Source organism: Hipposideros armiger, unplaced genomic scaffold (assembly GCF_001890085.2).
Source record: "Hipposideros armiger isolate ML-2016 unplaced genomic scaffold, ASM189008v1 scaffold_251, whole genome shotgun sequence".
NCBI classification, from domain to species: Eukaryota; Metazoa; Chordata; class Mammalia; order Chiroptera; family Hipposideridae; genus Hipposideros; species Hipposideros armiger.
Window position 1 is genome coordinate 2268706 of NW_017731601.1, and position 17234 is coordinate 2285939.

At 35.6% G+C, this 17234-nt stretch overlaps 1 protein-coding gene across 1 annotated transcript in view; it reads right to left on the bottom strand.

Annotated features, from left to right (window-relative positions):
• The window catches only part of DIAPH3 (diaphanous related formin 3), a 398738-nt gene that overhangs the window by 326818 nt on the left and 54686 nt on the right, over nt 1-17234 (bottom strand). The window contains exons 6-10 of the mRNA XM_019655900.1: nt 11701-11811; nt 11302-11420; nt 10347-10463; nt 6294-6412; nt 4113-4177 (exon numbers count right to left, since the gene is read on the bottom strand). Of these exons, the coding sequence (XP_019511445.1) occupies nt 4113-4177; nt 6294-6412; nt 10347-10463; nt 11302-11420; nt 11701-11811 (531 nt within the window). The remainder of the gene's footprint in view (nt 1-4112; nt 4178-6293; nt 6413-10346; nt 10464-11301; nt 11421-11700; nt 11812-17234) is intronic.

A 17234-nucleotide genomic window follows, 5' to 3' on the forward strand; every position in this document is an offset into this window, starting at 1 on the left:
AGGTTCTGGGATTTCTCATATACCTCCTGCCCTCACACATGTATTGCCTCCCCCAATGCTTTCAAGTGTCTAAAGTACAAAAAAAAAGCATTTCTGCATTTTATCACAAAAAAGTTGTGAAATAAATATTACATGTCGCCACCATATTGGATTCTTTCCTCACCCCTTTGCTGGACTCATTTCGCATTTCTCCTAAGATGATATCTTTTACACGCACGTTTCAATCACCACTCATATATTGCTCACTTCTCATCTGAATTCTAGACTGCACACCCTTCCATAAATGTATTTTCAGCTGCTTAATGAACATTTTCCAAGACAATAAAAAAAAAAGTTTTTTGAAACCAATATCACGCTCCCCCTACAAACTTTTTGTTTTGAACACTGCTAGTCTTTCTAAAGGATGGCTCAAATAACATGACTCCTTTGCTCTTAAACCTTCAGTGGCTTCATTATAAAGACCACACTCATTAATGTAAAATCTAAGAACCCCTGGGATCCGGCCTGAAACCGGTTACACACTTCCCATTATACAGTAAATACCTAATAGCATGCATATCATGGGTCCCTCAGAGAGGTGCTAGAAAATGAAAGTTGAACAGAATATGGTCTCTGCTTTTAAGAAGCATAGTGTCTGGTGGAGAAGTAAAAGCAAACAAATAACCCCAAAACTACAAAAATTACCAGCAATACAGAAAGAGACCGTGAATGATTCCTGAAGGAATGATGCTTGACCTCAGGTCTGAAGAACTTGAGTAGTTAGTGAGAAGTGCTGCTGGCATTTCCAACAGAGGGACTAGCATTGGATGACAAGCAATCCCTTAGAAGGGGCACAAAAGGAGATATGAGAACAAAATGAAGGGACTGAAACTAGAGATGTATACCAGAATGAAATTGTTGAAAGGAGTTTTGCAATAAGCCAAAAAGTTGACTTTTTGTTTTTTGTTTATTTTCCCTAAAAACCAAGGCAAGCTATTTGAATTATTTACAATAAGAAATAACATGATCAAAATTGCACTTTGGAAAACCCAACCAGTGACAAGTGTGGAAGAAGGACTGAAAGAGGGATACTGGATGCATGGAAATGAGTTTACAGGATACAGCAGTTATCCAAGCAAGAACGGAAGGCCTGAATGAAGGTAGAAGACAGTGTAATGGAAAGGAAATGAAACACCAATTTTTACGGAGCCCAGAAAAGTTAGTGTCTGACTGAGGAGAGTATATGTAAGATGACTACAGTATTCTGTTGCTTTGCAAGCTGGAAACAAAGCATAATAATTTGGGGGGAAAGGAGGGTATAAAATACAGAGTGAAAAGACATTTTTAGGGATAAGAAAGAGGGATTTGGTTTAGGCAATGTTAAGCTTGAGATGCCTATAGGAAACCAAAATGTATGCACACCTCCTCCCTGGTACCTCACCTTGCAGCCTTATACTGACCCATCAGGGCTCACATGAGCTATCGCTTCCCTGGGTAAGTCTTTCCTGGCTGCCCAAGACTAGACAAATAATCCTTTTATAGGCTTATACACCGCATGGGGTTTTCCTACCATAGCAATTATCACAACATATATAAAATATTAAAATGTAGTATCACACACTCACCAACCTGGAAATACATTAATGGTGAGAGCCTTTTTTATTTTTATTTGTCAACTTTCCAAAGCTAAACATTTATAATTAAACTCAATAAATCTTTGTTGAATGCACTGATGAGCCAATTCCTGTCCAATCTTCCTTTATATGTTGAATAACTATGTCAATATCATATATTAAAGTCCTCCAATCTCCCAGCACCAAAAACCTTTGAGGTCATTTGCTCTATTCTCCTTTTGATTACTGCTCAGTAAATGTTTACTGCTGCTTAGCAAGAAATAAAAATTAAATTAGCCTTATGAGAGTAAGAATGAAGAAGTCTTTTTCACAATATCAACATGTATATTATTAGAATGAGATTCTGAAGGAGGAAGGATTATGTAGGGGAACGAAGATCAAACTATCAGAACAACTTGTTATAATTAGTACATGCTAGGATAATTTCTTAAATCAATTTGATCATACTGAAACTATCTCTATTACTTACCAAACAGAAAAATTTCTAGATCCTCTCCAATGAAAGGATCAGACAAAATAAACTTTGCTTTAGAATTTTGATAGTATCTATAGTCAAATCGCAGTAGCCTTGGGGATAAAATGAATCTCCATTAAAGATGTACTTTATAAAAACTGATATGATGGCTTTCTTCTCCAAAAAAGAGTTATTAGAGTAATATTACACTTACAAAATTACACGCAAAAATGTCAACACAGTTAAGGTTGAGGCTCTGCTTAATTTCATTCCCTGGGGTAAATGTATTAGTGTATCTGTACAAGGAGGTTGATAATTCAATATCTTCTATGTACTTTCTGACATTTCTGGTGTTCATTTTTCAAATTTATGCACCAAAATAAAGAATGTATCTAGCAACTAGGATAGTTTCCTGCCTAAAGCAAAGTATTTACATGCGTCTTTATAAAGCTATCAAGAAAGAAGTTCTTGCTGATATAGACAAAATGGTATGGCACTTGAAATCCTTTACGGAGCAAAGAGTATTTTCTGAACATACCTAAGACATTTAACTTCTGACTAAAAAAAGACAACAGACCTTGAACAAGGTCTTTCATCTACTTCCATTTAAAGCTTACAATTTTCGAACAATGTATTGAAAAAGTTATCATGTTTCACATCACTCATACAAACTATACACCCAAAAACGGTTATAAAAGCAAATTTATACTATCTGGGATACATCCAAATCAGGTACTTGAAATGTTCCTACTACTTTCCCATGAAGAATAAAAGTTCTTACTGAGCTTAAAATATAAACTTGGTGGGGTGAAGGGTCTCCCTACAACACAGACATCTATCAACTGCAACACTTATGACACTTAATTTAAATGATACATTGTTTCCCCACAAAACTAAGTACTTCGGGGCAACGACAGTATCATTTTCACAGCTGAATCCTAGCCTGCAGCCAGAGGCCTAAGATATTACTCTCTCACTAAGTGTTAGGTGAACCTTAGAACTTCTTAGCACGGCATTTACAAAATTTTTCATAAGTTACTGCTAACTTACAAAAAAGTGCCTACCATTTGCAGTTACATTTTATCTTAAAAGTTTATAAAAATGTACAGTTCTCCAAGATTCATTTAGGGCCTGATACAACTAAAATGTAGACTTTTTGGCAGGGTGCCTATCGCATAGTCAATGTTTATTTAGTCTATGTTCACTGAGGTGGTGGCAGTAATTATTATTTGTTCTATGTAAGAAACCAGCCCTATGTATTTAAATCAGAGCGAATACCTAAAATGTGAAGAAGCCAACAACAACTACCCCCCCAAAAAAAAAATAAAAAAACAGAGAAAAAGTCTTACGTGCTAAGCAGAGGTAAGAGCACAAAACAGCACATTAAAGAAAAGTGGGGAATGGATGGATGGGTAATACTACTGGGCTAAAAAAAGGAAAATGGCAATATCTGATACTTTTGACCTATGAAAATGATAATGTTTTATGGTTCAACTTGATTTAGAATGAAGCAACTTTAATCAAAGCAAGTAATTTAATCTGTCTCTTAAAATGTTTAGATATAATTTCAATCTTAAGTGCCTAAATTATCTGACTTCTTGAGAAATATATCAATCTTAAAATTCTGACCCTATACATTTTGTTCAATCATTTATTCACTCATTCAAAACGTAAGCGTTTTTTTTTAGTTCTTAGACCAAGAATCATTCTAGGTGTAGGGATAGTGAACAAAGCAAACAAAAATCCCTCAAAGTTTCCTCTAGAGGAAGAACTGGACAATACACTCAATAGATAGTCACACATAAACACAGGCCATGTAGCATGCCAGGTGCGATAAATACAACAGAAGAAATGCAAGCAAAGCAGCATATATAGGGCAAGGTTGAGAACTGGAGCTAAAATGTTTAAATGTGATGGTCTCTCGGTAATCCTCCTTGCAGGAAGACATTTGCGCAAATGCCTGAAGTGGTAAACAAGGAGGTGCAAAGTCTCTGAGGCACAAGCAGACCAGAAGTGGTTTCCCCCAGTCTTGCAAAGATACTTACTTTCTTGCAAAATTCTGATGCTTTCTCTTCAAACTCTTCTAGTTTTGCTTGATCTATGCAAATACCTAAAAATGCAATGACAGAAAGTTTTAAATTGCAGTACTTCTTAAATTCATTATGACTTTAAAAGTTTAGGGAGAAAAAAAAAAAAAAGCATAGAAAAGATTTGGAAATAGTGCCAGTAATAAAATAAGCAAAATGGAGAAACATAATATTATGATGTTGGAATGAAGAAGGATTTTCTACGCATGATGCCAAGGCCATAAAACATAAAGGGAAAGACAAGCCCAACTTCTACTAAGCAACAGGAGGAGGGAGTTCAGCTGTAATACGCCATACTCAAAGGTTTCTGTCACAAGCACATAAACATTTGGAAGGAAGAAAGGGGATATCCAACACAAGATAGGAAAATGGGCAACATTAATAAAAAGAAAATTAGGAATAAATAACAAAAGTAAAAATTGCTAAAATATGAACCGATATTTTAATCTCCCCTAATAAGATGAAAACATAATATTTTTAATGAGAAACAGCAAAGATTAAATTATTCATAATGGCAAATGTTGGAGATGGCATAGAGAAACCAACTTGTCAATACAACAGTAAAAGTAAAATTAAGGAACTTCACTGATGAGAAACTAAGCAACATATACTAAAATTTAAAATATGCATTTTCTTTCACCCAGCAATTTATTTCTAGGGCTTTGTCTTTATGAAAAAGTATTCATTAAAATATTGTTTATGTTTGCAAAATAATGGGACATAAATGTCCATCACTAATAGGTTGATTAAATAAGCTATGATATATATCCATATGATGGGAGACTATGCAGGAGAAGTGATTCATATAGATTTCCCATAATGCATATTATCCCTTCTTTCCTTTTCAATGAAAGTAATACATGAATATGGTTTTAGAAGACATATTACAGAAGGGCTTATAATGAAAAGTAACAGTCAACCAAATCAACTGCATTGAAAGCTCAACTCTACTTCCTGAATGCAATCTCTTATAGCACTTCCTGTACTAGATTATTCTGGTGGTTAGCATCCTGACTCCAAATAAAATGTGCATACCATTTTTTTTAATTTATCTATTCAAGACATTAGATAACTTCCTGCTATAAAAGATGAAAACTGTGTTCCCTATCTCATCCCTTTTTAATAACTTTACTTTCAAAATTGGCTGGCTCTGGAGCACTAAATAAATACTTATTCCTCTGATTCCTGTTTCATACACAGGATGCCCAGCCTCGTGTCTTCTCTCACCTAGTGATGCCAATACATTGACATACTCTTCTGTATTTGTCTTCTGCACTGTCTATAAGCTTATTCTAAACATTTAGTATCAATAAATACAATTTACTATAACTATGCAAATATGTTTCACTTATATAGCCAAGCAGTATACAGAGACTGTATTTCCTTTCCAAGTACTATATTAAGCAAGAATTGAACGTGAAAACCTCTCATCTACTCAAGAAAAAAATGTTCCTAGTGTCCAAGTGGAATAAATTTTCTTTTCCGATACTTATCAAAGTCATTTCACATTTCAAAATTTTACTTGATGCTTCAATTTTTCATTAGTAACAAATTCTATCACTCATTTTCCCTGAAATTAGAGACATGCTTCATTTCATTTTTAAGAAAGTGTGTGCCAAACATTCAAGCAGCCACAGTTCGTATGACAATCTTTCTTTTGAGGTGAAGAAAAGAGCCAGTTGAGCTCACAATTCAATTACACAAATATGTTCTCACTGGACCTGGATGAACAGCAGATGTGTTTCATGTGTGCGTCTCCTTTTGACACACACTTATTTAAATGAGTGTTTAAATGAACTCAAGGGCATCTTTAAGTAGGAAAATGAGTTTTTATTGCTTGGTTTTGCTTTACTGAGAGGGAAGAATACATTTTGGTGCCACTGCCTTGACTCCTAACGAGGGGCCAGCAGTTTTACCCACCATTCGTTTGCATCACCAGTGTAAATATCAACATAGTAAAAAAGGCAAATAATGTCCTTACATTATTATGAAAATAGTTTTGATTATTAGAACATCTTGAAAGGTATAAAGGACTCTCAGGAGTCTACAAGCCCCACTATGAAAACAAACACTCTAGAACTAATCCATGGGGAAAGAGACAATATGATATTTCTACTTAAGTAATAGAGAAATACTCACCAACAAATTGACTTAAATCTAAATCTAGTCGTTTTCGATATGTGAAGTCTGGATCAATCCCATCTCTATGCAATACAATCTGAGACACACACTCATCAATTAACTTGAAGTACTGTTGTCTAAAACCAAGGAAAAGAATAAGTGTCCACTCAATTTATTAGCGTAACAACATCAAAACAAAACACGGTAAAACCTTGGATTGCAAGTAACTTGGTTTGCGAGTGTTCCGCAAGACGAGCAAACATTTCTAATACATTTTAACTTGGTAAACAAGCGATGTCTTGCAAGACGAGTAGTTTGTTTCTGGACTGAATTATTCTCGCAAACCAAGGTATTACTGTATTTTGTTAAGCTTGACTTCAAGTTCAATAGTTTACTTTGTATAGTTTCAACAGTTGACATAGATTTAACATGAGAGTGACAGTAAATATATCACTTACCTTCTAATGATTTTAAGATATTACATTTTTTTTTATAATTTTTCAGCAAATATAGTGTGCTTTAAAGGTGATTTTCTTATATAAATCTGAACTTTGACTTAATTAGTAGGCAATAAATGAGAGAATATTAAGATGAGGTAATATGTGTTTAGAAGCAATCCTCAATAAAGATCAATTAATACCATGCCATAGCAGAATAGCCACCATGAATTCATTTTATTAATATAAACCGAAAAAGTATGTTCTCAAATATTTTCTAGAAGGTTCTACAAACAATACAGTATACTTACTGTTTTTAGAATATATGTGGAATCAAATTAAAAACTGATACTGCAAATTATATACAATATGAAACATATTTCTTACACAAAAGAAAGCTAGAAAATTTTAGTATAACATATTTTGTCCAAAAATTAAAGTTGAACTAAAATCCCCAAATAAGGTCCATGTTGTAACCACAGTTCAGTCCACCTATGTATGTAATAAGCTAAACGACATCCATTAAAACTCAAACAACAAATGTCAAAGAAATATCTAGAAGATTTTATAAACAAAACCAAAGTGATAGAGAGGGTGGGCACTTTTCTAATGAAGCACAGTCCTCCATCCCCAGCACCCATGACCCCCGTGACTTACTTTTTCCTTCAGTAATGTTTTGCACACTTTTGCTCTCTAAACCCGCCTCAACATGTATATGATGGGCTTTCCTTTCTTATAAACTATGACCTACTGCCTTTGAGCTACAAACCTGACGCCTAATAAACCATTCATTATGCTGAACAAAATTCACTACAGCTTAACATTAGCAAAAAAACTACTGCTGATTGTCAGAGTAAAAATCTTCGAGACACAATTGCTGTATACAAATTAATGCAAGAAGATATTATCCATGCTTTCCTCAATTTTCTCCACTTCTGTCAAAAAATCTCTCATTCCCTAACATTTTAGCCATAATCACATTTATACTTCAAGTACACAAACGGCATGCACATTTATATCTACCACATTTGAGGATTTAAATGATGCACTTCCATTCCTTTGTATTCATTCAACGCTATCCTAATATTATTTTAATAATAGAAATGTTTTAAATTAACCAAATTATCTTATATCATTAAAAAAAATCATCATTTAAGTAACTGTTTTCCCCTCCTTCGGAACTCCCAATTACGAACTCATTTATAACATAGCTGAAATTCTGCGCAAACTCTTCAGCAACGCAATGTTAGCAAAGAATAACAGACATCTGATTCCCAGGAATGTAAATTGAGGAAATAATCTCTATGAGTGATATTGGTGAGTTAGTGACTATGTCAGAGGAATATGTGAACAACTTTAATTAAGAGATGACCATAAATTGTCATTGCTTCACTGATAAAATGCCAATTTTAGATGATATTTTAAAATCATATTCAATTTCTCTGTATATTTTTACAGAATACCAGAAATTATCTCCCATGCACAATAAACGAGCATGGTATTCTGCACTTTGTAAGCCACTAACTATTTGTTACAAAATAAAATTTGATCTTCTGTTCCACCTTCCAATTATCTTACTGCATTTGAGTTTTCTTGGTTGGCAGAGGCTACCTTGATATACGTTCTCCAAACAAGTGCCATTTCAATAAAATTTCCTTATGTGCCAAATGTGAAAGTGACAAAGGTTCTAATTTTCCTATCTACTAATTCTGTTAAATGAGAATATTTTGCATTCTGCAAACACCTAATCTATTTATAAAAAAAGTAAAAGAATTATGTTTATTCATATCAATAATAGCTTAAAGTGTTCACCAAAAAAAAAAAAGTTCAGATAACCAAAGACTTTAAAAAGGTAAAATTTAGGTCCATCTAAGATAGTGACACCAAAAAATGAAGCTCAGACCAAAACACAAGATTCACAGGACTGCATACCAGAAAAAGTGCATTTTACTGTATGTAAATAAAAATCTAATTTTTTAATTAAAAAATTAAAGTGCCAAGGAAAAGCAACACAGATGCAAATCAAATTAAAAAGGTGACACTCAAAAGGTGACCAAAATAACTAAACTTCTAGGCTTCAGTGATGTCACACTGGCAGTGCTACAATTTAGTATTTCTCTGAGACTCTTGATCCCACTAAAGTTATGGGATTGATCACCTGAGCACGCCCCAAGACAGCTCTGTTTTCTAATCTGTTTGGTTTTTTGGTTTTGTTTTGTTTTGTTTTTTATTGAAGTTAGATACCACCTCTTGTCCTAACCGCTTGTCTTCTTGGAGCACAAATGAAGGGATTAAGGTCAGAAGTAAAATATAACCCCCCTGGCAACACTAGGGACACACTCAAATCTTTGAAAGCAAACAACAGTGTTAAAATTCTTGCAGTCTCAAACAGCTAGAGGTTGACAGGGATCAAGTAAAGGAGGGGGTGACTTTAGAGTAAACGTAAGTCTGAATTTCACTTTTAAATAAATGTGGAGGAGAAATTAGCAATACCTATAATATTTAAACATCTTATGTAATTAACATATTAGTATTTTTATCTAGCATTTATAAATTGGTAAAATATTTAAACTATTTTTAATAAAATATTAGAAGAAAATTTAGCATCAAAACAGGCTACTAAACTCAAATTTTAGACTACCAATGGGGTTTCCCTTCGTAGACAAAGGGAGGAGGAGGTATGATGGGTAATCTGTATTCATCCCAAAGAACCTAAAGTTGTAACATTTTTTTGACTCATTCAATTCTCTTGCTGGGTACATCAAAAGGCCTAAATTATATTCCCTGACATCACCCAGAGGACACAGCCTGAATCAGACAAGCCTAGCAAACCCTCCTAGTTGAAATTAGAATAAGAAAAGACTTACTACCCACAGTATTTGAGAATGCAATCTCAGCAAAGCTAAATTGGTGGCAACAAAAATGGGTTGATATTCAAAGATCTCAGCTTCCTTCATAAAACAGTAATAGAAGCAGGAAGAGGACAGTGAGAACATTTACTGAGCATACACCATGTGCCGAGCATTCGGCTAGAAGTTTACCCTCGCTACCATATTTCATTTTCATAGCCACTGGGGCAAGTCAGGTGTTAACATCCATAGATAGCTACATATAGGTAAAGTACAGGCAGGATAAAAATTTGTTAAGCTCAAGAAGGCTAGGATATAATCAAACTTGAAAAGTCATTTGTCTAGCTTTTCTGATACATTAGCAACATTAAACACACCTATATTATCAGGGCACTTTCTACCTGCTTAATAAAAGCAATGTTTGAGGGTCCTTCGTGTAACTTATAAAAAGAAACTTACCAACATCATTCCTACAGCCTAAGGACTAACCAGAAAATATCATCCATCACATGATAAACAAGTAATTTATTGCTAGTTTGTAGTTTTATTCAGATGAAAAGTTGAAACAAAGAATCCACTGGTGCTTAAAAAGCGGTAGTAATATCAATTCATGATTATCTATCTAAATATACGCCCAGAGGAAATACCACATTCTATGAATCGCTATTATGACAAAAATTAAAATCTTCTAATTATTTGCTTGCCCAAATCAAACATCAGGTGAATTTCACAATTAACAGAATTTTATCAGTGAAAGAAAACACTAGAATATAGCTTCCACTTACCTTATAAAATAATCATTTCGAATCAGTAAAAGATGCTGAAGAATAGAAATAAAATATCTCTCTGCTCTAGTTTCCTTAACTGTGCTCCACACCATGTTGTAAACATCATATGCTTCAGTAACTTGATTAAGGAATATGTGGATTTATTCATCCTCTACATCAAACAACTGAAATAATATGACGTGCACTCTGCTCTGTAAGATATTCAAAGATTATTGTGTGTCTTACCCTAAAATAGGCATCATGCATACTCAGCACATGATAAAACACAGCAAGTTAGGATTGACAGGAGAGGAAAAATTGTGTGCAGATGACAACTTTACCTGACACTTCCGGGCTTCTCCTCTACAATTAACTTCAACCTGCCTCACTGGAGCCAAGTTGCTACTGGCAGCAGGGTAGTGGGCAGCTGGCTGTGACTACCGTATTGCATCCTGGGGGAGCCCTAACCAAGGGAGTTGGAAGCAGACATTAACTGCCACGGAGAAGCCAACGGGACAACAGGAACCTGGTGGATCTCTGGAAAAGCAGACATCTGCAGACCCACCTGAGTTAACCAAGGCCCATATGAGTAGGTACCCATGGTGTAGGGCAGGAGCGGACCAGCAGGCTGAGGGTCCCTCCAGTTCCTACTACTGGAAAGCATTGGTGGGGAGGTGGTGACGTACATAAAAAGAAAAAAGAACAGAGTATACACATACACATAAAAGACCTGTCTAACAGACTCCATCTGTAGGTTCTAACACCCATTTACACATGCGTGAATACACAAAATTACACATTAAATAAAATAAGAAAGGTTTACATAAACATCCTTCTGATTCATAAAGGTTTGATGTTATATTGCTTATACAGAAATGGTTTCAGAAATTTAATATTTCATGGGATGGAGTTGGTTTGTTGAGGTCTAGCAGTGATTGTACATATTTGCTTAGACTTTAGAACAAAAGGATATTCAAGTTCGGCTCTAATATCTTCAAAGCGATGGAGGAACTCAATCATGTCTTCTTCCTTATGCTCATCAAAAACTTTAAGTTGGATATCCAGGCCATCATTCTTAATGCATTTTAAATTCTGCAGATATCAAACAGAAAATATAATGAACTATTTTTCCATAATGCAAAAAAATTAATGAAAAACATATAAAGAAACATACCACTCAACTTGATTTATAGCCTTCAAACAAAGTGTTAAATACTCAAACATCTTATCATCTATATTTCAAAAATAGATTTTTATATTCAAGCCTTTTTTCCCACAGATAAATTATTCTTGAAGGTAATTTATCTAAATTTCCCCCTACTCGAGTACTCCTCTAATTTAAATATTAATAAGGAGACTGCAGGGCACTTACTGGAAATATCTCTTTCAATCCACAACGCATAAATTCATTTCTGATGTGAAGCCTGAAGTCCAAATCATCAGGAGACGTAACAAGGGCATTGATGAGCTGCATACATGCTACCTACATAAATAGATGACACAGCCAGAGTTAGACCTGGATCCCAATATGAAAAAAAAAAGCTAATGGAACTGAAACATCAAGGCTTGGTTCCAAGAATTATCAAATATCTTCCTTCACAGGAGTCTATTAAAACCATAATTTATTTTTCTTCTAAGCCAAAAAAAAAACCCAATAATTTTTATGTAAAATATTTTCATTATAAATTATATAAGAAGTATCGTTTCAGTGGAGTTTTTTGTTGTTGTTTTCCAAATATTTGGAGGTTCTTGTGGGAGATAGGTGGAGAAACACGTGATTCGCTGTATTTTCCCAGTTCAAGTTTAACAACCCTGCTTTCAACTTCTCCATTTTATTATCCCTGCCTGAAATATATCATTCATCATCTCAAATCCATATAATGGAAGCAAGAGAGACGGTCTCTAGAGAAGCAAAACTATGCTTTACTGCTGTTGATGATGCTATTTTTCTAAGTCTACATTCCACCAAAGTCTAGCAAGAATGACTGGCCTACTGATCAATGTTTAACTTCATGCTGTTCCCTAAATTGTCCTTTCTCCATCCCTTAAGGCGAGGTTTACAGAAATTTAAAATGCCATTTTTGGATTAAGACACCAATAGGGGTCTCAGTCCCTGCTGGTTGAAATATATCATAATTGTTGTATTTTATATTTAAACGCTAAAGTGACCAGCATGCTTCTACTGTCAAAACTTAAGAATGTTTAAAGTGGTGGTGGGAAATGTGCCAGAAGAGAGGGGAAAGGAAAACACATTTATAAGAAAAAAAAGAAAGAAAGAAAGATCTTAAAATAGAGTCAATCTTTCTAGTACACATTCACTGAACTGTTGCCAGTTCACATCAAAAAGTCAAGTTTAAAATGCTTTCTTTCCACTTTCTTGCCAGTCATTACCCAGTATCCACAAATGTGTTTTTCAGCAATATGCTGTAATTTTAAAAGATCTCAAAGAGCGTATAAATAGTGTTTCTGTACATTCAGAGAAATTAAATCAGTCTTAGTCACCAGGTTTCTGGAAAAGATGCAAATTATAGACAAGTGAAGCTGCAAAAGTAACAAAAATTTGCAACAAATATCACCTAAATGGAAAGTAGATTTTAAAGAAAAATAATAGCATGAAATTGAGGAGAAAGCAGGGAAAGGATAATCCAAAGTATTTCCAAGAAATATTCTAAAAGGTATTTTTCCATAAAAGGAAAAACAGGAATTAAGGTGAAATATGAATTTAGTTCTATAAAAAAGCCCTTCCCAATTCTAATGAAATTTGCCATTATCATGACCTATAACCATCCTTTCATTATTTTACATTAATATATTCATATTAATCATGTAGACACACGTCTATGAATATGTACAAGTATACAGCAAAATGTATTGTTTCCTTACAGATAAAAATTCTATAATCAAGGTAAAGACCAATGTTTATTAACACGTACGAGTATACTGAAATATACGGACCTGCTGTATCACGTAATTTCACACTCCTATAGCATACCAGCAGAACTGGGTGCCAAGCTGGCATCTATGCCATATAAAACCATTCCTAGAGAAACTGAAAAAAGGCTTAGGAACTATAACGGTAAGCAAGACATGTTGCCTGCTCAAATGAAGGTACACAGAACAGTGATTAAAAATACACTATGTACTACATACAAGAGATATGTCCGGTATATAATGAGAATATGGAGACACTAAATAAAAACAAGGGCAGCTCAGTAAGGGTACAGACTCCTAAGGATTAATAGGAAGGCAGCCTGATGAAGAGGACCGAGCTGTTGTGAGCAGAGGAATTAACATGTTCAAACACGTGGGCTCTTTTTGTAATTTTTGATGAATTACAAGGAATCCAGATGTCCTGAGTACTCCGTCAGGGTGTGTGGGGAAGGAGTCAGTGGAGGTGGGGCTGGACAAGGTGATGGCACAGATGAGGTACAGCCTGTGTGCCAAGTCGGAAACTTCAGATTCAACCAGAAACAGTGCAAATCATAAAGGATTTTATGCAAAGAAGAGGCGATATTAGAGGCAACAGATTCCAGTTAAGTGACTACTGCAAAAGTAACTTTGATGAGCAATACGAAGGGTTTAACAGCATTTGAACTATAAAGACAAAAAACTGATGGAGTATAATGGCTGGATTGACAAGGGGTTGAGGTAGAAGGAAAGAATTTACAAGACTCCAACCACCTTGGTTGTTCAACTGGAGAGGAGGTGGTACCATTCACAGAGATACAAAACGCAAGAAGAGAAGCACGTTTTAGAAGAGAATAAAATAAATCCCACTTTTACAATTCTGAGATTGAAATGTACATTAGGAATCATTCATTCATTAACAAAAATTAGTTACAGAGAGCCTGCCCTGTGTCAAGCGGGGATATTAACAGGAACTCAAGGAAATAAGGAGTGAGATGTTCATCACAAAGAATTAATCACCGTACCCTGCTTGACGTTCCAAAAACGTAGCATACGATCTCCATTAACTTACATTACGCCATGCTAGTAATTGCTTCAATAGCAGCTCTGGAGCTGAGGAGAGCCAGGAAGCAAGGAGCTTCTGCTCTCCAGGGAGCATCCTAAGATAACTGCAGTTCACCTCTTCTGTTTTCTTAGCTCATGCATCTCATTCCTGCAAAGCCTCCTTATTGGTGCCCGCCATGTACCAGAAACTATTCTTGGTGCTAGGGACATAGCTATAAAAAAAAGACAGAAACTACTATGACAGAGGGGAATCAAAATCTGACTCCACGTTTTTGAGCCCAGGCCATTCAAAGGATGAAACTGTGATTATTTAAGTCAGATGGAAAAGACTGTGGGAGAAACAGTCTTGGGAATAAAGATCAGGCGTTCATTTGGGGAGATGTTAAATCGGAAGTAGTCATTAGCGATCGCCATCAAAAAGCGTGGAGAAGGAAATTGGATGCAGGCGACTGCGGTTCAAGGAAGAGGTTCCCACAGCAATACTAGGTGGACACCAGGACCGTGCATGGAATCAGGTAGGGGGCACTAGAGAAAGAGGAAAAGGATGGAGACGACTGACGGGTGATTCAATTGCAGGTTTCAATTTGCAGGCTGTGGAAATAAAGGAAAGCTATCAGTGAGGTACAAGAAAAACAAGGTTCTCCTGGTAAGTGGTGTCCTGGAAGTATGGAAGGAAAGTGTCTCAAGAAGGAGACTGATCCACTGAGCCAAATGCTCTGCTGGGTCAAATACGATGACTAATCAAATGCCACTGCATTTGGCAATTTGGTGACTTGACAAGAACCAAATTTCTACAAAGGGAGACGACGGCTCTCCCAAGTGGACAAACACTTGCCTTCTCACATGTACGACTTACAACCAGTAACCAAAGGCATGCACTGGGGATTGGCTCTAAATATTCTCGTTGCTCCAAATGCATCTTTATACTTTAGAAATACTGCTTATTACTAACCTTTTGTTCAAGCAAGTCTACGTAAGATGCTTTTCTTCAGGTGTTAGATCATCGACTCCATTCTAATAATTTTAAAAGCAAATTCTGTCAAGCTCATTTTGCTACTCTTGTCCTAATTATCAAAAAGAAACCTTACACAAGAAAAGATGTTTTTAACAAAACTTCTAGCTGGAAGGGTGTGTGTCCATCTGGGACTTAGGATGGTTGCGGATTTCCTCAAGGGCACAACAGATTGACGATGCACTATTAGGACTCAGACCACTGCCAAAGACCAGGAAAACCAGCAGCCAAAACGGTCGTTACAAACAGAGGAACAAATGTCAGCTATGCCATAAACTAGAAGGTAAAGACACATAACAGGGGACAATAAAGGAGATAAACAGAAATCTCACATACTCAAGATGAGGAATACAGCTGGTCAAAGGCAATCTTAAGACCAAGGCAACTGGTCAAAGGAGAATCATTAGAAGTAGAAAGCGGTTAACAGCAAGACTGAGGAACATGCCAGAATCTGCATCATTTACTCTGTGAAGTAGCTTTCTGCCCTTGAAAACACAGTGAGGTTTCTTCAGACATGAAGGCGTGCCACCTAAATTTCCTCTAGTGCATGATTAAGGGCTATCACTGTGCTCCATGTAAATATGAGAAAAAATAATACGCATTTTTAACCTTTGGTTTCTGACCCTTCTGGACAATCAACTTTAAACATAGAAGTCAAGACACACTAACAGGTGTGATGCCTGAGCCCTGCACAGGGCCTGTCCAATTTGTCCACAGGTCGCCCACTCAGAGGCTTTGTCCAGACTGTGCGGAAGGAACTGAGACGGCAGCTAACAAACAGCACAGCAAGTATTTTTTTCGGAAGTTCACTCTGGTCAACATGTCCGCCCTCAGTCGATGTTCTTACAAGAAAAATGATGTCTGTACTACATTAAAAGCATATCCGCGGCAGAAGCTAAATCCAGATTGTAAACAAGTACCAATAAAGTACTTAAATAAAAATTCTATCAGAATCTGTGAATACTCATTATTTGGGTCTGAAAGATAACAGCTTAGGCTGCTGTTCATCTTCCCTTCAGCATAGCAGAAATCATGTGTCTCTCTTTGCAAATCAAATTTACATTTATCAAATTAAAATGAGTAAATGATACTTCTAGAATACATGGCTCCAGTGCAAATAAACAAAGTCAAAAGAATTTTAAATTCACACACATTAATTCAGAATAAAAACTAAGCAGACTACATAATATAGACAAAACACAGAAATAGTAAAGTACGTCAGCAGATGAAGCTCTACACTTTTATTTATACTTCCAATTAAATGTTCTGTAAATGACAGATACAGTCAGAGAGCAAGTCAGAACTTGGGGTAACTGCATATATCCCATACAGATTCAGAAGAATCAATCTCAGGATTCAAGAGGCTATAATTTACATGAACAGGAGCACTGAAAAACAAACGTGAATTTTTAAATATTTATTCAGACACTCTCCGAGACATGATTAATTTCTTCTGTGTCCTCCCATGAATTTTGTTAAAACTGCCAGTATTGCAGTTTTCACACGAAACAGCAGCTAGCTTTAAATTCCTGAGTATAAGCTTCGTAAGGGCAGGAGTATATTTCACTCATCTTCGTAGTTCTACTCTCTAGCATAACCGAGTGTGCAGCAGTTGTTGCATAATTAACGGGCTAATACCAAAACTTGGCATTTACCTTTGAGGCAGGAGTTCAGTTTATCTTTCTGGTGGTCTGTTGTCGCATAAGTGAAGAAATGAATTATGCAGACTCAGAAAATTGGCAGAAATTCTAGACAAAAAATGTTAACCACTAGTTGATACTTCGGTGTGCTCCATATGACAATAAGTTCTTATTAGAGCATATCTTACTGGAATATCATTCTTTTAATGTCTGTTAGTTTCATGGCATATTATTTACCAGTCCAATTTAATATGTTTGGTTGTGTTTTATTCGAACTGATAT